General features: G+C 42.7%; 1 protein-coding gene across 2 annotated transcripts in view; it reads right to left on the bottom strand.

The window, feature by feature from the left end:
- Positions 1–4,802: 4,802 nt before the first annotated feature.
- ARVCF (ARVCF delta catenin family member) overlaps positions 4,803–22,611 on the bottom strand; it is a 146,247-nt gene continuing 128,438 nt past the window's right edge. For both annotated transcript variants that reach the window (XM_062504025.1, XM_062504024.1), the window contains 8 exons: positions 18,479–18,606; positions 17,359–17,509; positions 16,024–16,216; positions 14,758–14,869; positions 14,099–14,189; positions 12,979–13,032; positions 8,371–8,462; positions 4,803–6,501 (listed from right to left, as the gene is read on the bottom strand). In XM_062504025.1, coding sequence (XP_062360009.1) covers positions 6,400–6,501; positions 8,371–8,462; positions 12,979–13,032; positions 14,099–14,189; positions 14,758–14,869; positions 16,024–16,216; positions 17,359–17,509; positions 18,479–18,606 — 923 coding nt within the window. In that variant the 3' untranslated portion in view covers positions 4,803–6,399. The remainder of the gene's footprint in view (positions 6,502–8,370; positions 8,463–12,978; positions 13,033–14,098; positions 14,190–14,757; positions 14,870–16,023; positions 16,217–17,358; positions 17,510–18,478; positions 18,607–22,611) is intronic.

The raw sequence follows: 22,611 nt of genomic DNA, 5'->3' as shown, positions 1-22,611 counted from the left end.
AAATACAATGCAAAATCCCACCAGTCTAAACTACAGAGAGAATGTTGAGCAGTATTACAGAAAACACATTGTTGATTTTTTTTTAAATTCTCCTACCATGAAAATTTTAAGGCACATGATAGTTACAAACACATTAGCTACTAATTACCAGTAAGCTTCTTAGTCTAGTTATTTTGTTTTTTTTTTCTGAACAGTAAGATCCAGATTGACAGGCCTTGTAGTATCTGCACTATCTTCCTCCTCGCCTTGGACTTCAGATCATCCTACCCTCATGTCAAACTTGAGACAGAAAGAAAGGCTCATTGTATCTTCCCCTTAAATGCACTAGATTAGTTACTGTATCAGTAAATCAGAGAATCTCTCTGTCAAAGATAAGGAAACATCAGATTTTAGGGACATTATAACCAAGAAATTTTTCAAGAAACTACGCCTATATAAACACCTTCAAAAACTCCATCCCAACAGCACAAACCTGCTGGCTGAAGGCATTGGCACACTATAGGTTTCACTGAGCCAGCAGTCGCTCAGCAGATGAGGCTAAAACCACTCTTAAGTGCCCATTTGGCTTCTGAAGTTTGCTTACTCGAGGGTTTGACATGTGCACCTCTCTCACAGGTAGCTGAGCCTTTGCTCAAACTTAAGGCAGGTAACAGAAGGTAACTCACCACCTTCAGTCCCGTGGAACTGCTCTAGGAGTGAAAACTGCTTTGCCTAGCACAAGGCTTTCCTGCTAGAAAGCGTTACTGAAACTGCTCCTCAGAGCTGGCACGAACACAGCAAACTGCTGAAACGGACACGCCACCCCCTGGCTTTCTTCATGTGTCCCTGCCAGCAAGTCAGTTCCTAGTCCCCAGGTCAGTCCCTTTTGGGGCATCTTGGCAACAGAGACCAGATTTGCTTCCCTGGTAGAAGCACATTCAGAACCAGAAGGTCTGAGCATGTGAGAGCACATCTGGGATAGGCAGCAGTTATGCCAGAACAGGAGACACTGAAGATCAGGACCTATGGCTGCCCAAGCTGTTCCCTAGGGAGCATTTAAAGGTGACAACACACCTTGAGTTGCATTTGTGGCTATATTGCTACTTAAATCCATGTCAGAACCAAAATGTCCTACAGCCTTGCCTTTTTGCTCTCCTCCTTGGATTCTGCAGACACCCTGACAGATCTGGGAAGCCATAAAGCACAACTGCTCGCACACTCACTTGATGCTTCTCCAGGGGAGTTGGCACACAATGTTTTTTCAATTTTCCCAGCTCAGTGAAAATGCTTGGGAGATATGCAAGTCACCTTCCTGAGAAGAAGGTTCTAAGTAATCACATGCTGTCAGAAGTCTCACTCTCCCCTGGGTTATCTCAGCCCTGACTGGGCCATCAAATTAACTCCTCTTTAACAGGAGTCTTGCAACACCATCGCTTCCTTCCACAACCATCCCTCCCACTACAATTTCTACAGGTAGAAATCTCTTCTACCCCAGCCCCTTGCAGGCAGATTCCCTCCTGTTTTCACGGTGGAGTCAACAGGAAAAGAGGAGGTCACATACCTGAGCCCTACGAAGCACTGCCTGCCTTTCAGCAGGAGACTCTAGACCCTACTGCAGCATTAGTCACACACACTGCCGCTTTCCCTTCTTTACATACAGTCCCTGCTGCCAAATACAACAATTACGGGTTCATCCCCCCATATCCCAGAACAGCTCAAACAGCCAGTCACACTTGTGCCAACAAGGGTAGAGGTGAGGCCAGGGGTGAACACACATCCCACCAGTGAGCTTCTGACCATAGACAAAAAAGGACATAAAATCACCAGACCTGGTTCAAGATACCTGCTTTGGACCTCAGCAGGTGGGCTGATAGTACAAGGTCACAGTCTCATATACAAGTCATCCCCCATCTGTTTTCTTTCCTCACCATTCAAACCAAACAACAGTTTGTTGAGAAGAAAAAAACCCCACAATAATGTTGAGGATGGGTTATTGCTACATACTTGGGAATTAGTTGTCAATGTAAGGCATGGGGAAAGGTGTGGGTTTGACGTGTGATTCCTGGGGGAAGCCTTGGTCCATCAACTTGGTATCCAACTTCTTGACACACCATCCCCTGATTTTCTGCAGCAATAAACCATGTTGTCAGCTCACAACTCTGCTGGCTGCTGTAACACCCCCAGGAAAACAAAGAACAGTATGCTACAATGACCTGGGCAGCCAGTGCCATCTAACCTGATAGGGACAGTTCAGGGTGCAGTGTAAATACCAAGAAAGACTTTTGGGAGAAGTGAGACAGGGGTCTGAGCCTGCTTCTCAAATATCCTTCGTGTTTTTACCCCATTAATGACAGAGATCAAAGTAGACTCCAACCCAGGTTCTGAGTGTTCCTGTAGTGTCCCACTAAGAGCCATGGGATACCTAGGATTGGAAGTCATAACCATAATTGGCCCCAGTCATTTCACTTGCCCCTTCCTGCAGTTTTCTCTGTTAACTTCTTGCTGGCTTTGAAATATCTGCACAATAACTAAACCACAAAGTCTTAGCAGAGACTCCTTTCAACAGTCAGGTCTTTATTTTAAGTCAACTTTTTCTCAGACTCCTTTGGTAAATATATGTTTTGAAGTAGATCAGGGACAGACTGACAGCACGGCCCTTCTCTTACACTGCTCTAGTCAGCTACAAAGCAGGTTCCATTGCTAATTACTGAACGTTTTTAAAAAAATCCTTTCATATACAAAAAGAATACACCAAGTACATAACCAAAAGTGATATAAAACTCTTCTGTGTAGCTTGGTTAAAAGGGTCTCCGCGTATTGGCAGAACAAGTATGAAAAGAGCACCATTGATATAATATACAGTCAGACGATGTATCTGGTTTCATTGCCACACTTTATGTCTACACAGAGAGACACTGCCCTGACACACATAGTCACAGGTGCCTCTCTTTGCTTCCCTTGATCCGCTGAGCATCTTTGGCCCAAAAGGACTCTCATGCAGGTGATAAAACAAATCTTTGCTATGTTGATTTGCTCCAAGCAACTTCACCTTCCCCAGGATCCAGAAGTGACACCGCAACGTATGTGGAAGATGAGGGTCAAAAAGGGAGGGTGTGAAGCAGCACACGTATCATCCAAATCACTGACAGCTTCTGGCATCAGTCTTTTTCCCTGAATCAACAAATGCTTCCCTCTCCTGCAAACTACTTTACATGTTTTGTTTTTTTTAACCTATTCTCTGCACAACAATATATATATATATGTATAGATATATAGACTTTTTTATTTATTTATATATATGTATTCATGTCAAATTTTTAATATACTCAAGAAGATACAAAGCTCTTGGTACTTTGCTTTTTTAAAAAGTTTTTACGATTATTTTTTTACAAAAAATGTAATGGTTACTATTACAGTAATATTTTGGGGAGGTGAAATTGTTGGATACTTCCCCTTTTTAGTTACAAAAGGAACGGCAGGCACTGAAAACCGCAAATGATGTTTGCTAGACTCAAGAATGTGCTTTCCAGTCACACCGTTTTCAGGAGCTTGTTTAAAACTAAATGTGGCAATCAAAGAACAGTGGCAACCAAGTAAAATCAGCAAAAGTCCTCTCATGCTGCTACTGAGACATTTGCTTCCTATTCTCATCTGCTGCCCTCCCTTGACCAATGCCTGGAGAAAATCAGTGATCTGAAATCATTTAGTTCCTGGCACTTTAGTTTCTAGACACCACATTTACAGAGTATGTTCTCTTGAGGTAAACATTCCCCTAGAGAAGGCAGGCCTTGGCATCCTGGAGGAGAGCTGCTGCACAGGGTGATTTTCACACCAAATGAAATATGCAATCTCAAAACAAAAGCAAAGGAACACAAACCATGACAATGAGTTTAAAATGCCAAACCAGTTCCCCTTGTGGCATTTTTCTTCAGAATCTATAGCCCAAAGCAAACATGGATCCAACATTGGAAAGTTTACCATCAAATGTAAGTGACAGACCCATCTCAAATTTATAGCGTGTTCAAAGTAAGACATCCTACAAAAAAGCTCCTATTTCCTTCAATGTTTTAACAGCTATGGCAAAAGTAGTTCATCAATGCAACAATGATACATTTAACATGTATAAGCTCCTTATTGCAATCTTTGAAAACATGAAAATAAAAAGCCAGCCAGCTCCATTTCCCAGCACAGATTTCTGAACCAGGGACGTTGAAACCTCCCATAAACTGCTTTTCAATATGTGGAAATAAAAACAGAGACATTACAGAATTCAAAAGGCAGAAGTATTGTACACCAGATTATAATGATAATATAGCACTGTGATTGATATAGCTTACTCTAAAGCAGATTATACAGCTTGCATCAATTTTGTCATTCACTCTCCAGTTCATTTAACTAGCATTTAATAGTTTTTGTTCTGCATTTTCTCCCTTCACTGAAATCCAATAAACATACTCAACATTCCTGCACTTTCTGTGGGAATAATAAAAAAACTAAACATTTTTCAGAAAGCCTTCAAAAACGTTAAGAGTCACAGTTCAAAAGAAATCCCCCAAAACAAAAACCAAAACAACGAACCCCAAACCAGAAAAGTGCTATTCTCCTTATGGCTACACCTACGGTATCATTTCAAATATCCCGCAGTTCCTCTCGCTGTGAAGCTGCCGCATGACCTGCACTTCTCCAACTTGGCACCATCCACACGTAAGAGTCACCTAAGAACACAGCCAGCTACATGGAAGCTTGGATTCTCTTTTCTTGCTTTTCGTCTTGCAGGAGTGGGAGGGAGGGAGGGGGAGGCGGTGGCTGTTTCTGGTGGGAATGTCAGGGAGTTAAGCAGCAGAGTGTCTCGCTGTAAGGCATCGTGCTCCGCTCGGCGATGGCACTCGGGTGGGTTCGCTCCCCACGCCCTCCTGGGACCTGCAGCCCTCCCAGTCTGAATGGCAGTGGTGACTGATGAGATCCTCTGGGTCGATTCAATGTTTGTTTCTCCCCCTCAATTAAAAAAAAAGTGGTTGGACTTTAGCCCTGCAAAACAAGTCAGAACTGATTAATACCAGTCATTAGCATGGCCGCGGTGATCTCCATCACCTTGTGGTAGGACAGTGACTGGAAATGCCAACCTATGCCAACACATGGGCTCTTTCAAGGGCATATCTGGGAGAAAACAAGCAAACTTCATTTTTCTAAGTGAGGACCCCACCTGCAGGGCTTCAGTGCTCAGAGCAGAGTGTGGGAGTGAAGCAGGCACCACAGGCACACTGATCCCAGCCTGTGCCTGAGCCACCACGGCCGATCACACAGCACTGAGCAGCTGTGGGAAGCCAGCGATGCCAGGACCTGCTCCGTGACAGCACCTCACAATGCTGAAAGGCTCCTCTGAGCAGGTGAAGAGGAACCAGGAACAGAAACAATCTACTAACACCTTGCATTTCTAATACACTGGAAGGAAGGAAAAAATATCCAACACCGCCACCCAGAAACATTTAGGACTTTTCTCTCCCACTAATGCAAGGGATTTCCATGTAGAATTATGGGGCGGATGACAGTTCACAGTTTGGAATTTGGGCCTTTAAAATCTCTTGCCCACTCTGATGGGAAAGTTGCTCAGTGCCTTCATGACAGTCACTAAAATTTTCCTTTAGTCATAGCCAGGGGCACAACACCTGCTGTTCCAAACATAGCATCCTCTGAGAGAGTGCCAGAAGGTATCACCAAGGTAACTCCAGCAAGACAGCAGGACACAGATTAGCAGTGGCAGGAGCAAAGAAAGGCCAGTGACATTACTGAGGAACTTGGCACATGGCAAAGGCAGACAACTAGAACACAACAGAAAGGCACCTTTCTTTACTGACGCAAAATTAAAAAAAAAAAAAAAAAAAAAAAAGAAAATTAAAAGTGGGAGTTGTGGGTCACTGTTTATTGTGTAACCAATATCATCTCTCCTTGCAAAGTAACTTGTGTACAGTCAGCAGCTTTCCTGCTGTAATTCGTGGGAACCTTAGGGGACATCCAAAAATAGTCAAGGATATGTTTTTTTCTTAAGTCTCAGGCTAATCCTTATAATGAGCATTGAGGGAGAAAAATGGTTGGAAGCAGGAACACACTACTCAAATTCATTCCCATGGCCTAACAGCAGAAATATTTCACATTTCAGCTGACAACTAATAATTCACAATATTAATTTTCTGCCTGGTTATTTGACAGGTTATTTTTAATCAAACAGTGGTGTTTGATTGCACTTCATTAAAGATACACTGAATAATATAAACACCACTTTTTTTCTTCCAAATGCATTTTCATGTATCTGTAAAGTTAGCAGTTAGATTTGAAGAGATTCCACAGCTATATAGATCATGCACAAGAGAAAGTTATTCACTAGCCCCAATTACCATTAAAAGGACCTACCATGCATGCAAATTAGACCCAGGAGTCAACAGGCTGGGGTTTAATGTCACGGGCATCCACCAGATTCACCGAAGCCCTGTTACTCCTGTTAATGTTTTTCCTATTTGTGTCATTCTGCAGCACAGGGTGAGGAGTTAAAGCAAAACAGAGCGGATTAATCAAACAAAACCACCAAACAAGTCAGCTTAAAGTAGCACAAGGGAAAATTAGTGGTAGAAAGAGAAACAAAACCAGCAAAGGCACAATACTGACAAAAGAATCTGCAACAGCCAAAAGACCACACTTCCCTGGATTCCCAGCCTCCCTTGACCTTTCACACAGTTCATGAGCCACAACCCCCACAGCCACATTTCTCTTTGGCAGCACAGGAAGAGCAGCAGCTGCTCAGCTCTGCCCAGGTGAGGGCAGGGCTCTGCACACCTTTGCTGTGTACAACAGCCTGGATTCAGGCTACCCCCAGGTGCTCAGAACCAAGTGGCAGCACAGGCTGTGGGTCACACACTATTGAGGTGAAATGTTTTTTTTCTCTCTTTCTCATAAAAGCAAAGCAGCCACTTACTGATTTATTCATACGCTGGAGTTAGGGGTGGTTAATGTGATCTTGAGGGTTGCACTGGACCACTTTAATGAATTTTGAGTGGAAAAAGTAACAAGTACTTGTTAATTTTCCTACCTTACCCCATTTTCCTTAAAAAGACCTTTTTTGCCAAGCTCCTATTGACCAACATTCTTATATAACTTACTGCATCTATTCCTGCTGCAACCTTGCAGAACACACTAGAACTGTGATGAGGGAATATTTGACTGATACTGGCTCAAGCAGGACCATCTCTTGCCAGCTGGAGGAGGGGGACACATTGTAGGACATTAGTAATCAGCTTAAAAGAAGTCCAGGCAGACTGAAGCCACTCTCCAGAGTGTACCTTTTTGGAAAGGCAGAATGCAGCAGGAAATGCCTGACTAGGCAAGTTAAAACAGGCAGGCTGGTGCAGTAGGACATCTTCCTAGTCTATCACTGTGGAAGCATTTTTCTCCAAATCCCATTTTTTAATGTCCCTGGTACAATGATGATGGGTTTGCCTTTCAACAGACTGAAGTTTAACTTTCCACTCAACATGAATCACCAGAATTTTCTGGTATTATCAACAATGTGCTGGAGATTAAGGACAGCCTTCTGCAGACTAGCAATAGTGTCTCCTACCACTGACTCTTACTTCAATGAATCCTCATTTTCCTTCTCAAAATTTCTCCCTCAGGGGAAAACCCAAGCTTGTTTTAAGGCCAGGGAGAACTGGTGGCCACACCATTAACAGACTTTTTATTCTGAAAAGGTACGAACTGCAACAGAAATTACATGGAGCCCACTGAGCCACATTTGCACACAGCCCATAATACAAAGAGCCTTGTAAAGTAAGAATTATTTAAAATTGGAAAGTAGTCTAAATTCGTATTTGGAAGGCACACACATAACTGTGCACGTCTCTTCATCGCTCTCCATCTCCCTGGCCCAGGGCTGTGGTCCACCATCAGGACTGTGAATAAGTGTCACAGAAATGAGTACTATTCACCACACTGCTGGACATGGACACACAAGATCACACCTATTTCTCGTGGTGAAGACAATAAAGCAGCATGACAATCTGAAGAGACTTGTCAGAACAAAGTCTGAGTACAGTTACACAGCTCAGGGCCAGGGGATGCTGCCTGGACAAGGGTGACAGAACAAACACTTTCTATTTTTACAACCTCATCCATTTACAAGAGTATAGCAACTACCTGCATTTTCTTCAGCACTGGAAAGCAACATTTTGTTTTTATTTCTAGTTAGCCAAGTGCTAAATTACAAAATAATGCCTTCATGTGAAATAAAAAAGGCCCTTTACAGCCCCCTGGTGAGTGAGTAGTCTGTGTTTCTGGCTGAGGACACTTGACTCCCTCCTTCCCAAGGCACTAACTAGCACTCAGCAGTAAGAGGGAGCTCACTTTTAAAGGTTCCTTCTCAGAGGCATCTCCTGTGTTATCACTGGTCTTGTACTTGCGCTCCTTGTCCCAGTGGTCGATGGTGGAATATCCATCTGAGGAGAAAACACAACAGTCAGGCATGAAGCACAAACAGAAGAGCAGAAACTGAGCTGATGCAAGCAGAATTCTTCAGCAAAGGAAAACAAACCATCACAACCCAAAGATGCCGGCAGCTTGCTTCTCACGTGCCCCAGATCTGAAATTTCATTTTTACCAGCTAAAAACAAACAGAAAAGCCTTCTTTTTATAGCACTGCCAGATGCTGGCAGTCATTAGCAAGCAGCACTGTTTTCATCACAGCCTGCTGCACTTTCTAGTGTGCCCAAGGAAAGCAGCAAGTTGTCATCTCATGCCCTGTGGCTAATGAGCTCCAAATTCAGCCCAAATCCTGCGTTCCTTGCTTAGCAGCCTGATTAATTGGCTGTGTTCATTCTCTGAATGCTCTGCAGCCTGTTCCCACTTTTCCTGAGCCTGACTACTAGCAGGACACGACAATAATTTGGAAGAGTCCCCATCAGAGCACTGAGAAAAAGGGCCTGTCGAGTTGGAAGAAATCTCAATGCAAACCCTGCTGTGCTTGGGCTGTCTTTCATTATGAAGCAGCACCTGTTGGTGCATTTCTCCTGACAGCTAAGGAAGAGCACGAAAGCGTGATGAAAACAAGGAATAAAACTGTAAGAAGGTTATATAAAGAAATAGCTGTAATTATTTCAGAACCTTTGCTTTGAATCATTGTCAGACAATGCAAAACTTAATTTATTTTTCGTGATGCATCGAATTTCCCTCATTATCAGTGACAAATAGATCCTTGCCTGCTCTGCTAAGACAGCACTGTAATCTGGAGTAAATGACACCCAAATTTATACCTCCTTGTAGGCTTTTGTATTCCCCTATGTAACTGAGGGATCATTAATGTTTTCTTGTCCTGACAAACTGTGTTTTTAGAATACCGCAGGAAGTTTAGTTACCACATAAAATATCTAAGTGGCCTTCTCTCTGTTTATTACTGGCCTGTAACAGGTCATTAAGGAAAAGTGAGTGATATATTTGTGGGCTTCCCATGGCACTGTTTGCCCACATGACAACTGCACACAGACCTGCAAACAAGCACCTGAGGCAGACTGTATTTTTGACATCAAGGGCAGTAAGAGATAATTTAACCACACTGACCAAAAATAGCTACAGAATTCTGGGGTTATACATGTAGTTCACAGATCATAAAGCATGGTTTGCTACACAGCACTTAACTTACAATTACTTGTTGACAATCAAGATGCCTGACATTTTTAGCTATTCCTTTTGAACAAAAGAAGAAAAAAAACCAGCTGCACCCAGCTCCCCAGCCAGCACTTGCAGAGAATGCATGACCCATAATTCTCTTTCAAATGACAGGCATGAACAATTCCACTAGGCTATGTCCTAATCTACAGATTCATCATTTATTTGGGACAAAGTACTTCACATAAGTATGTCATAAGTGATGGAAAACCAAAAAATCAAACTTGCAGCAACTAGGTGGTAGCTTTTTACAATCTCATGGTAACTGAGGATATAATGGATCACTTTGCATTTCTGTAGTGCCATCATCATGGGTGACCCACAAACACTTCTAAAAGGAATTGCCAAAACACAATGTAAACCTCTGAACTATCCCCAGAAAGCAACAGCCACTAAGTGAAGGATGGCAGCTGTGATACTTCGCAGGGAGCAAGGTCATTAGTAGACTGTAACCATAAAAAATAAAAAAACAAATCAGATCCTTTAGTACTACGAAAAAATTTAAAACCCCCATACTTAGCCAGGACACATCAGAAAAAGGAAAATCCCACTTTTGCACTGGCAGTAATCTGACAACAAAGAACACTCAAGACCTTTTCTCTTTGCATCTAAATTCCAACAGTTTGCATTTCATCCTGTGGGCCCCTGTCCTGCACACAGACCAGCACCAGCGGCTCACGTGTCCAAAACCACACACTGTGCTATGCCTCTGTCAAGATAAGCAGCTGCAGAGGTAGGAAGTTCATGATTTGATTAAATAAAATATGAAATATCTTGAAAGAGGCTGCATCAGAGAAGTAACACCTCACTGCCCTGAGAACCATGGCTCTGCAAGGAAGCTAGAAATACTGCTTCTCCCACGTTTCAGATTCATTCAAAGAAGCAATCAGAATTAATTGCTTCCATGGCGTAAAGATCTATACACATCTTGCTGTTCCAAGGTATAAGTACATTATTTTAACTTAATACAATCCTTTTTATAGACCAAAGTTACATTGGTGAACAGAGGAATGTCCCATCCTTGGCTTGTTTACTTCTCTCACTCAGCTTCCTGCTTGTTGTTGTCTTTATTGCTTCTCATATCTCCCACTCACTCGACAGCAACATTTTTATGTCACCACAAATTACAGGACCAAATATAGGCCTGCCAGTGTCAGTCCATCTGTGCCCTCACACAGCTCTCAACTTAAAAAAGATCAAACCTCTAGACCCATCAAAGAGGAGGAGGAGAAAGGAAAAGTCATGAAGATGGGCATGGAGAACAGTAGTATCTGAACTCTGGGTCTCTGGTCTAACAATTTCACCTCCCAGGTGCTCCTGTCTGAGTGACTGCAGTGAACTGAGGCACATTCAGAGTTCTGGAAGGCTTGGTATAGACTGGTATCACCATTCTGCTGCCTCTGCAGACAGCTCAGGGGCAGGGCCCCAGGCACATGGTGACAGTGACAGTGAGCACTGCTGCTCTCCAGCCTGCCTGGAGCTGGGAATGCCTGACAGACCTGAGCATCCCATCAGAATACAGGTTTTCTTCTATCTCCCAGCACATCCACACCCTACCCAGGCTGTTCCACTGCCCCAGACAGCAGGGATCTGACTGGTCTAGTACTGCCAGCTGATGGGGAACATTCCCTTCTGCCTCCCTAGCCACTGATAGCAAAGTGATTTCCTCTGTTGAGAAGGATGACACCCACAGCATTAGCAAAGAAGCTGAGACAGTACCAGCAACTTTCTTTTTGTGATCTTGAAGCAGAGCCAATGTGGGTTAACAGCTAAGGCTCACACACCAGGACAGCCTGAATACTGGTGAGAAGAACCCACAGAGGAGGGGCATGTTCATCCCCACAGGTGGGGATGTTCTGGAACCATCAGTCCTGTATGTACTCTGCAGGGGATGCACACAGAGCTGGAAGGACCAGTTCATTCCAGAGTGGAAAAAGAAAAAAGCTCCAGAACACGACAGTCCACAATTAAGTTAATATAGTCTAGAGCAGCCTTCTCATGTTAGTATGCCCATAAGACAAAGCCTGAAGGAAAGAGATGAAATGTTTTTATTCCAATTCCCTGGAATTAAGGATAGCAAACTGGATAAATTAAGTTAGTCTCTTTTCAGCTGACCTCTGAAATAGCACAAAGTTATAGTCATATTGGAAGTAAAAGGCACTCAAGAACTGGGATCAGTAAAACTTAACAGATCTCATCTTCTAAAGGTGATAAAAAGACTGGAGAACAGCATGGCCCAGAGAATCTGCCTTATGCTGTACATATGCCACAAATTTGCATTTTGTTTTGTACTCAGGGCTGTACCAATAACTCCTGAGAGCATAAGGCAGCAATTAATACTGAGACTATAAACAATCAGCACTGCCCATTCTGCAGCACCCGCCAGCACACAGCTATTCCTGCCAGGCAATCCCCTCTGAAGAGATTTTCTTCCATTGTGAGAACAAATGTTTCAGTGTTCCCTAAGGCAAAACACGTATGGACAGTTGATTCATGGCAGGTGGCATCTCATTTTTCCAAGAATACAAAAGGTAATGTATACCTTTTATTTTACTTTCTGAACATGCTTGGCTTTTCCTTGGCTCTAACTTGTTTTTTTTATTCAGCCACAATCACTAATAGTAGTGTACCAAGCCGTTTGATCTGGAGGCATTCATATAGGTTCATTTAAATAAAAACAGCATCAACTGCAAGAAGTAAAGCATATTCTCAAGAGACAACACAGCATCTTTATCTACCTTGGTAAAGGAAAAAAAACCCTCAAAGTTTAACACTACAGAGCTTACAGTCTCAAAGCACATCACTGACAGTCAGCACCTCTTCTCTGTCTACAGGAAAAGCCAGATTCCTTTGGATACAGGTAAATGGAAAGTGGAGACATGAATACCACACACAAACCTAGTTTTGGTTTTACCTACAAAAAGAAAGGCAGAACAGATTTAAACTCAAGCAATACACTGAAGTAAATTTTCAATTCTTTTTTTTTTTAATCTCTTTCTGAATCCCAGGGACTTCCAGGTCTGTAACAGGGAATGCTGCTGCCTCAGGGACCAAAGAACAGAATGAAATCTGGGTCAGTGTACCTCCAATATATGCATAAAATAGTGGAGAAATTGGTGTGCAAAGGAAAAAAAAAAGACAATAACCAATGTTTTGTGAGGTAATGTTTTGTTTTTAAATGTCAGCTTTATCCATCTGAAATAATATCTCCTAGAGAAACAGCTGAACTTTCTTGTGAGTGACAGTGTGCTCTATTGGAACAGACAGAGTTTGATCTATGACTGAATTTACCTGGGCCAAGTTCATCCATAGGTATCATATCACGACTCCCAGACTTCTCATTGTCTAGAAAACAGAAGCATTGGAACAACTTGAGGTACATTTGCTTTTCTCAAAACCTGGCAGTTTTAAATTAGTCAAAGAACTGGAGAGGTCCATAAAGTATTGAATGCAGAGATTATTGTGCAAAAATTCCCAAGCTATTCAACTATTATCCATTCAGAAAGGGAAGTCTGAATCGAATTCTCCAGAGAGCACATGTACTCCATGTATTTTCTGCTTTGGCACAGTAATACAGGGCTTTCTCTCTCCAACAGAAACCACAGTTCTGCTTTGGACTACCTACCATGATTAACAAACTTCTCTTCAGTCTCTCCAGAATAAAAAAGAAAGAAAATAAGTAAGGGTGCAGCTTCTCATGGCACACAAGCCAATCCAGCACCCTGCTGAGCCAACAGAAAACTAATCCACAGAGAAAACAAGTTTCTTGTCACATCAGCAAGCTGACCCAAATCATCCTCTGTCTGTATAATGTGCCAGGTTTGATCAAAGACAGGGAAGGTGGAAACAGGCAGGACAGTGTGGGGCTGTTGCTTCTGCAGTAACCTGCAATTAAACCAGAGAAAGTGCACCAGGAAAATCCTGCTCTAAGCAACCAGAGTCAGGTTCAGAGACACAGCAAGCATGGTGAAATCAAAGCTGGTGCTGCATCGGTGTTGGTGTGGCTGTGCCTCATGAAAAAGCACAGCAGGATTAGCTGGAGCTTGAGTAAACTCATCTCCAATTAAAAAACCCTGCATGGTAGAGGAAGAGGCTGTGCCAAGATGGGCACATTTATTTAAAAAAGGGAAAGACTCCAATACAAAGTAGGGGTAAGGTGAACCCCATTTGCAGGAAGATTTAACAGATAACACTGCATCCAAACTGAGAAAACATGATCAGTAGTGTACACTTTGTAAGGGAAGAAATTCTATCCATCTCCAGGTAATAGGGACTGACTATTTTGAGACTGTGGGGTAAAAAAATCACACATGAATAACACATTTTTATCCCCTTGTGCTGTAACACAGTCACAGCAAACCCAGAAAACCAGTAAAGCACTATATGATAGGTGATAAAGAGAAGAACTGACCTTGACTTTTATCCACCAGAGGCAAAGTGCTGTCATCGTAGCCAGACCTGCCAGCAGTACCTTTGGAGCCCTTTGGAGCTGCAGAAACAGACTACAAGACAAAGAACACATAAATACCAAATAGCTACACAAGGAAACTGAATGATAAAAATAAACGAACCAACAGCACAGAGAGAGATTATGGAATGCTCTTAAGCCCCCCTTCTCTTGAGAATACGGAGTATTTTTTATTTTCACAGAGATTTGCTGGAGGAGTTTTCTCCCTGTTTTCTCAATGGCAGCACTGTTGCCCTGTGAAAGGAACAAAACCCTTCCACAAGAAAAGGTGAGGAGGATGCATGTGAAGCAGAGGCTGCTGTACAGAACATTTCAGTGAGACAATTAAGACAAGACAAGCTAATTCTTCTGCTAATAGATCAGGGCATCTGGGCTGTTGCAGGATGGCAGACTCCTCAAACCTAAAGAGCTACATTCCACAGACCACAGCAAAGCACAGCCAGCAACTCTATGCAGGATGATGTGACTGAGTAGGGTACAATCCACTGTGCTCTCACCTGGAAGAACAGAAGTGAAAACAAAGATCTACAGACTGCAAGATTAGCCTAATAAGAAGGACATCTCCACGAAGGCATTTTCTAGAACTAATTTAAGATCTTTACCTGAAAGTGTGACTTGTTCCATCCATCCTTCTGAAGGGCGTTTCGTAGCTCTTTATAGCTCCAGATCATCTGAAGAATGTGAGATGCTGCTTTTGTTTCTCTGGGAGACTGGCTGATTTGCAAGATAAAATTACAGTTTGAGTATCAAACAGTATCCAGCTATTTGTATGTTTATACCTAATACTCCACACACCTATTATTTGAACCTATAAGTAACTGGATAGATGTGAAAGAATTCAGTGACATCTTCATATGTATAAGATATTTGCTGACAAAAACAGAAATCAAAATGTTATGAATTTTGCACATTTCTGTGTTTTCATATGTATTTTGGACAAGCACTGAAGCCATAGTGATCCTTTTGTGTTGTAGCTGTCATTAACAAAGAACAGCTAGATTCCGTCCTGCCTAGATTCATTCAGAAAAAAAAAAAAAACCCAAACCAAAAAAATGTTCTAAGCCACTTTTCAAACCTTCACCCCAATTTACATCTATTCCTCACATTTCAATGAAGTTGCTCCATAGTTTAAAGTACCTTACACAATAATTTCAGTCAGAAAATAAAAGGTGAAAAGAAGCTTTTTTAAAATGGAAAATGAAATTTTATCCATTCCTTACTATGTCAGTACACAGACACCTTTTCTAATACAAAACATGCCTAGATATTTGGTGGCTGTTATATTTCATAACAACACAACCCAAGGAGGCTACTTCAGCCACTCTCCCAGAAGTTTTGCAGCAAAGACATCTACAATGCCTAACAGGCTGAACTACTGAACTACACAAAACCAAGTTTCCTCTACAGCAGACAGAACAAAGTTTTTAAATGGAAGAAAATTTGTTACCACCATGAGCCCTTTGGCCAGAAGAATTACTGCACATCATTAACCATTTCACTTGTATAAACAGATTTCATCACTGGCATTCCAAGAGTGGAACACTGCCACAGAAAAAAGGGCCTTCCATACTAAAACCAAAGATCACTGCAAATGCTGCCTGGTAAATGCATATATGGTCCTAAGATGTCCCTATCGAGGAGAGAGCATGTCTTAACATGACTGAAGTGACTCACCAATTAACCTTTTTCATCAAGTAAGCCTTTTAAAGGTGATGGCTGTTTTTACTTTGTTTGTATTAACTGCTGACATTACAGTTCTGAAAGGCAGGGATGCTCCAATACTTCCACAAAGCAGAAGCTGCTGTTCATAGTGACACTTTCATGTTTGCAAGGAGTTCTTATGCATTTTGCTTTCAACTGTCACTTACCTTGACTTGCTGATAGCTACCAGCTTCTGAATGCCCTGTGTCTGGATCAGAGACCTTGCATTTTCTGAGCTGTCAGTAATGATTTCATGGATGGTATTCAACACTGCAACCACTGTATCCTCTTCCAGGTTCTTTGCAGATCTCTGCTGCCTGCTGGGCAAATTTCTTACCAGCTCACCCATGGCATAACTACCTAGATAAGGGGAAGAGATACCATTAGGCAGCCCTAATAATAATTTCAGCTTCCCATCCTGAATGATAAAAGTCAATGGTGTTTGCTAAGTCCAAAAAACCCTTTTAATGCATGTGTTTTAAACCACAAGTCTGTAACTTCGCAGGGTATTTGTCATTCATTATTTCAAGGTGATTGACAGCTGATAAAGCTAAGAAAAAGTCCTTCATCATGAATTCTGAAAGGTATTGAGGGGAGGAAAAAAAGCCATTTTTATTGAGAATTTTACAGTCAACATCCATCATATTTTGCAAAGCCTGAGGCAAAAAAGCATCCAGAAGCTGCTAATGCCAAGTATTCATGCTACCACACGCACGTGGTTTACTCAACTTAGCCTTGTAATAGGCCTTCTGGGGCAAGGTGTGCAGCCATGCATTTATTAACCAGGTAAGAGTGTTTCCTCCTGGGTGCAGTTAGCCTTCTCCATGTATAGTACTGGAGAACAAACAGGGAATCTGGACTTTATCGTTTCCAGGTATCCATGTGTACCATTTGCTTGAATGCACCTCTGAACTATTAAAATGAGAACCTGACGTACTAAGGCAGAATTCCACCTCACTATTTGCCACTATCAACTTCAATGGTGACCCTAAACATGTCACCAGTATTTCCTGGCCCGACAAGGTTACAGCTTAAACAAATACCTTAATTAAACACAGAGGTCATCTAGAGGAAAACTCATCTCAGCTGAATCTTTCAAGATTCCTGCTTATGGGCAGGTGAAAGTTATTTACCACTTTGGATAGGAGCTAGAGCAGTGCTGGACACCAACGTGAAGAAATATTAAGTTATTTAGTATCCAGCTTCTACAAGTACCCACCAGGCAAAAGGACAATAAAGAAGGGAGGAAGCAAAAAAACCAAAGGTACAACTGTAGAGGCTCCTTGCACTTCCCCAGGTTAGCTCAGCATGCCAAAGGCCACAATCCCACTCCAACTGGAACAGCAGGCAGGCCTAAGGAGCAACACCTTAGCAGCTACAGCACAACCCCAGATAGTGTGGATGGAAACTGCAGAGAGCATAACCCCTAGCACGAAGGACAGAACACGTGAGGTCCCTCAGGGGTCTCCAAGATCCCAGGCTGGTTAGAGCTCAGAAGATACCTATGAGATCTTTATTGCGGCGATCCATGGAAAGGTTTCTCAGGGCGATGGACACAGCCCTCACGACCTTGTCCGAGTCAGACTGGAGCAGCTCCACGAGCACTGGCAGCCCCCGCTCCTTCCGCACTGTCGCACGGATGTACGTGGACCACTGATCGGGACGCGTGAGGGAAAAGAAACACCACCAAGTATTGTGAGTTCATAGACCTGCCCCCTTCCTTGCCCCGGCACTTCTTTCAGTGCAGGAACCTATTTTTTTATCTGCAAAGACCAGTTAGGCTGTGTGTGCTGATATATCCCGTTGCCTCAACCCTTCATTCGTGTTCACCAAGCACCAAGGAAGAAAGGGTGTATGAGTTCATCCTACAGCTAAGGCAGCTTCTGGGGAAAGAGAGCTTGAGCAGAGGAATGAACATCATCTGCCAGCATCTGTTCTGTACACATCTTGGTGTAAAAACACATCCCTCTGGATTAAGAAAAAAGAGGGCACTTGGAAGAAACAGCAAAGCATCTAAAGCATCTGTTATCTTCTTTCTCCTCCTCCAATTTCATGCTTTGTGTTTCATGATTGCTTTTAAAACAAGCCTGTATTATTAAAATAAGCTGTACTCAAGGCAGCTGTGAAACACCACCCTGCTGACCCTCAGGCTGCTATCAGTCCCACTTTACCAAGCGGTTCTAGATGTGACCAGGCAAATCTTTGAGAGAACTGCCTGACTAGCCCTGGGGATGCCTCACAGAGGGTAGTAGGGGACACTCTGGAGCGCAGCTTCCTCAGCAAACAGTCAAGCCAACAAATTAAGTATTCAGAACACCTAACTATCTAATACCAAGCTTTTCTGAATTGACAAAGTAATGGTTAAGTGGCTGAAGTGGTGAAGGCTGATCATGGTTAAATTGTCATGAACTCTGTGCCACTTCTACTACATAAACATCACCAGTCCAAAAGATGCAGAACATCTTCAATAAGCAAACAGAAGTAATTTCCTTGACATTCCCACCTCCTTCCTTTCTAAAGGGGATACAAATGAACAAAGTAACAGCACACTTACAATGGGACATCCCCTTGTTCTTTACTTGCACAAAAGAAACAAGAGACTGACGAGAAGACTGCACTCACCGTCCAGTTGCCAGCACTAAGATTCTGCAAAGCTCCTGCTGCAGCTTCCAGAGTGTTAAAGTTCTGACTTTCAGTGAGGATGGAGAGGTACAGTCGGACCACATCTGGCTGGTACAATAATTCAAAGCCTACAGGTGGGGCAAGAGGAGAATAGAAGCAAGAGAAGCAGAGAGGACAATGTATAAGCAAACACATACCCTTATTTAATAACTAAGAGAACAGCCAAGTAAAAGCTGCTACAACACAGAGAGATCTTCTTTCATGCCCAGGACATTCTATCCACAGTTGTTGGAAATAGTGGAGACAGCAACTCATGCAGAGAAATGTTCACCTGGGCTGCAGGTCACTTTGCTTGTCTTAATGTTGACAATTCTTTCTGGAATCTGTGCTATGCTATAAACTGTCCAGCATGCAGGTATTGACAAGGTGACAAGAGACAATTTTTGCCTGCAACAATTATTACTTTGCATCTCTAAACTAGGCAGCAAATTCACCTTGCACTCCTGTCCTTGTTCAAATCTCTCTCAATACTTTTAGAGACACAAAGAGCAGGGCCAAAGAGAGCTACACCATCCTGTCAGCCACACCCTGCACACACCTGGGGGACAGAAGGAATGTCAAAGGATGTCTAAGTGACCAGAACCCCCAAGTGTGAGAAGAGGAACACTGACTTCAGTTCAAATATACAGCACAGAAATACGCTGGCATTGTCCCACACTGGGAGACTGTGACAGCCACATCTGTTCACTGCAGATCCCCAGAGTCACTGTATCAGCTGTGCAGCTTAAACTAGACAGGAATGAGAGCTATTCCCAGCTCTGCCAAGGATTTCCTTTTGTGATGCTGAGTAACTGATAGCAGCATCGTGTCCTGACCTCCTCATCCATAGGATTAGGATTTATACATCTACCCACATTAAAAAGAGGGTCTTGGGCAAGAACTCCATCACTCCAAATTGCTGAACAATTTGAAACAATTTTTATCTATCTTCCTTCACTAAGTGTAGCATGACACACTGCATCAATGAGGGCGGAGTATGCCAAGCATCTGCTTAAAGACTGGCCAGACAAACCATTTCAAAATGCTGTTCAGGTTATGGGAACAAAAAAACTACACCCCAAAATTGCCTTGGTGGGTGCAGGACGGCACAAGCAACCTCTGGTCAACATGACTCATCTGTAGTCACTGTAGCTGGTCTGGTGGCCTTTGGGATGTTTGCAGTATGACAGCATCGGGTAATGCAGCAAGCATTACCTAGGAGAGGATTTCTAGAAAAACATGACAACAAAAAAAGCATAAAGGTTTGAAGTAGGCTGGGCAAAGAGGGATTTTCAAGCTTATTTTGAGAAAAATTATTATTATTTTTACTTATGAGAAGAGTGTTCTTCACACAGAAAGATGCTGTCCTAGATTTGTGGCATAATTCAAAGCAAGTTTTCCACTAGTGAGACAGGAAACCTCCAAAAACAAATCAACAAATCACTTTCTCTCTTCAGCATTTGCTCTTCAAAATCACCCGTCATATACACATTGCAGATTATCATATTTTAGACATCCTGGAGTAATGCTGTCCCATCCAGTAAATGTCCTTTTTTTTTTTCCCCCTTACTTGTTTCTTTTCTTCCCTGTTGATAAAGGCTTCCTGAAATAAAAGCCTTGATTTTAAATGTAACTATTTCTCTACATCCTTCATACCAGTTATGGCTGCGTGGCTTTTTGAGTCAAGATCTTGGAACTCAGCCCTCTAAACCCTGTATAATACTGCCTATGAACACAAGCTGTGTTAACCCCCTAGCTACTTATCCCATTAAAAGCAAGCAAACACAATCAGCCAAGGTTTGTTCCATACCAAAAATCCCATCTATGCATGAGAATCCATGAGGATCCATGTGCTGGCTCATACTTTCCATGCTCAGCCTCTCATGTGCATCCCAGCACGCGGGATCCTTCTCCAGTGACCGGATACTTAACCTGCTCCACGTCCCTGCCTCGTTTTAATGCCACCACTTGCCTGCTACACATGACACTCTACAGATACGTGCAAGCTGCAACAGATGGCAGCCCCCAAAGGCATCCTGCCAATCCATACCACTGACTTTTCTCTTCTCCAATGTCCTCTCCTTGCACTGGGATCGTTGCCCTCTATATTGAATGCTGAGGAAAAACTATCGTTACCTAATCCATGAAGCATGAGCAGTTGTACAGCTTTTCTCCATTCCTTGAATAAGTCTGTGATTATCTGACTCCGATACGACCTTCATATCACCCTTTCCCCCTGCCACTTCACAAGGTGAATTGGCAACCTAAGAACTTCTCAAGAAAAAACACTGCTGATAAGCGCCCAGTGTTCCTTTCCTGAACACTAACACTTCAAAATCTCTTAGGACAGCCTGGAATTTTGACACTGTTATCTTTTAAGGAAGCTTTGCTGAAATGTAAATCAGATCAGCAGAAGAGATGAAGGAAGGCTCATTAACAGATAATATTCATAGAGAATATTTTCAGCTTCTGCATCTGAACTCAGACTTGCCTGTGGTTCACCAGGATGCAATTGTTCAGCCAGTCTTCTGCTTCGAAGTACCCAGATGCAATTTTGGCACACCTGGAAACAGCCCCACACTGTTACTCTGTCTCGTTATTTAAATGCAGTCTGTGATGTGCCCTTTCTGTCAGTCTGTACGTTCCTTTTGGCTGGACACACTTCCTTCTTCAGCTCCTTGCTGTGTGTGAATATTGAGATGGTCCAATCCCCTCACCTCTGCTCCCCTCCTGCAGCCACAGCTGCATTCCAGTCACGGACCTCTCACCCACTCTCTGTCATTACCTCTCTCCATGCATGAAAGCATCTCCTTTTTCCTACTTACTAATGTAAGAGCATCTCAAAAATGCCTTCACCTTCTCTCTTCAATAATGCACAGCATTTTCTCTACCAACCACCAGCACCTTCCTGCATTGGGGCATAACTCCTCAGCAGGTGGTGGATGATTCCCACCTCACCCCACACCCCCCTTTCCAGCTACATTCATGCCTCTGCCCTACTGACACTTGTCTTAAACACAGTCAGTCAGTGCTGTACACCACACACGGCTCTGTCCTTGTCCTCCCTCCTGCCTCTCCTGCCCCGTCCCAGCAGTGCAGCTCTTCTGGGTCAGCCTGGGTATGCCAGCAAAGGCAGCAGGAGCTGCTAAAGCCAAGTACCAAGAATGCCCCTCATGGAGGCTGCTCATTAGCACGAATGAGAAACTAATAACGAGAAAGTTGCTGCTGCACTGAAGGGTTTTCCCCGTCTTGACAGCAAGCTGGCACTTTTCATAAGCATTATAGTGCATTAAAAAGAAACAAACAAGTTCTGTGTTTTCTCCATCTGCCTCCTGTCTTAATGAATCCAGCTTTGCTATTTATAGGATGTAATTTGTCTGAATTATAAATTTTTTCCAATGTTGCATGAAGACCTTGCACATTTTTCCAAGAAGCGCTTCAAGCACGTTCCTGGGAAGCACAGCTGGTCTCACCTCCATTAAGCACTTGCTTCTTTTCAAAACTGACTTCCTTAATTTCAAGATCATCTTAATTATTTTTTTCAGGTAATGCTACTTTTATGCAATATGCAGCTAACTCCTTGCACCCATTTAAAAATGGATATAAGAAATTAAGAAAGAGGGTCATTAGTGATAAAGAATACATCAAACAAGAAAAACATCCACTGCTTTACTTTTGCTCTTTTTTTTTTACTTTTCTTTTTACTTTACTGTTTTAATTATAGCACAGATTCAGCACTGCCCTTAAAAAGATAATCTTCCTGGAATAAATGAGATTTTTCCATTGGTTCTGGGTTTGTGCTGAGTTGCAATCTACACTGTTTCCTCCTGGAAAAGGATGGAGATAAGCAATTTATTGCTTCTTTCATTCCAGAAAGCAAAGTAAACAGTTCACTGTATTAGTTTTTGGCGTTCAGAGAAACAGAGAAATGCCTTGGACACCCATGTCACTGTGGGCATCAGACCTTTTGCAGTGTTTAAGCATTCCCCAAGCTAACAAGAAGAATGTCTCACAGAGGAGTATCTTCTATATTAGGGCCATCTGCAACACACTGCAGTCTCATCTTTCTGAGAAATAGGAAGATGAGCTTTTTT

The sequence above is a fragment of the Cinclus cinclus genome, chromosome 17 (assembly GCF_963662255.1).
Source record: "Cinclus cinclus chromosome 17, bCinCin1.1, whole genome shotgun sequence".
NCBI classification, from domain to species: Eukaryota; Metazoa; Chordata; class Aves; order Passeriformes; family Cinclidae; genus Cinclus; species Cinclus cinclus.
The sequence above is the reverse complement of the archived record's forward strand: the minus strand, read 5'-3'. Positions and strand labels throughout refer to the sequence as shown.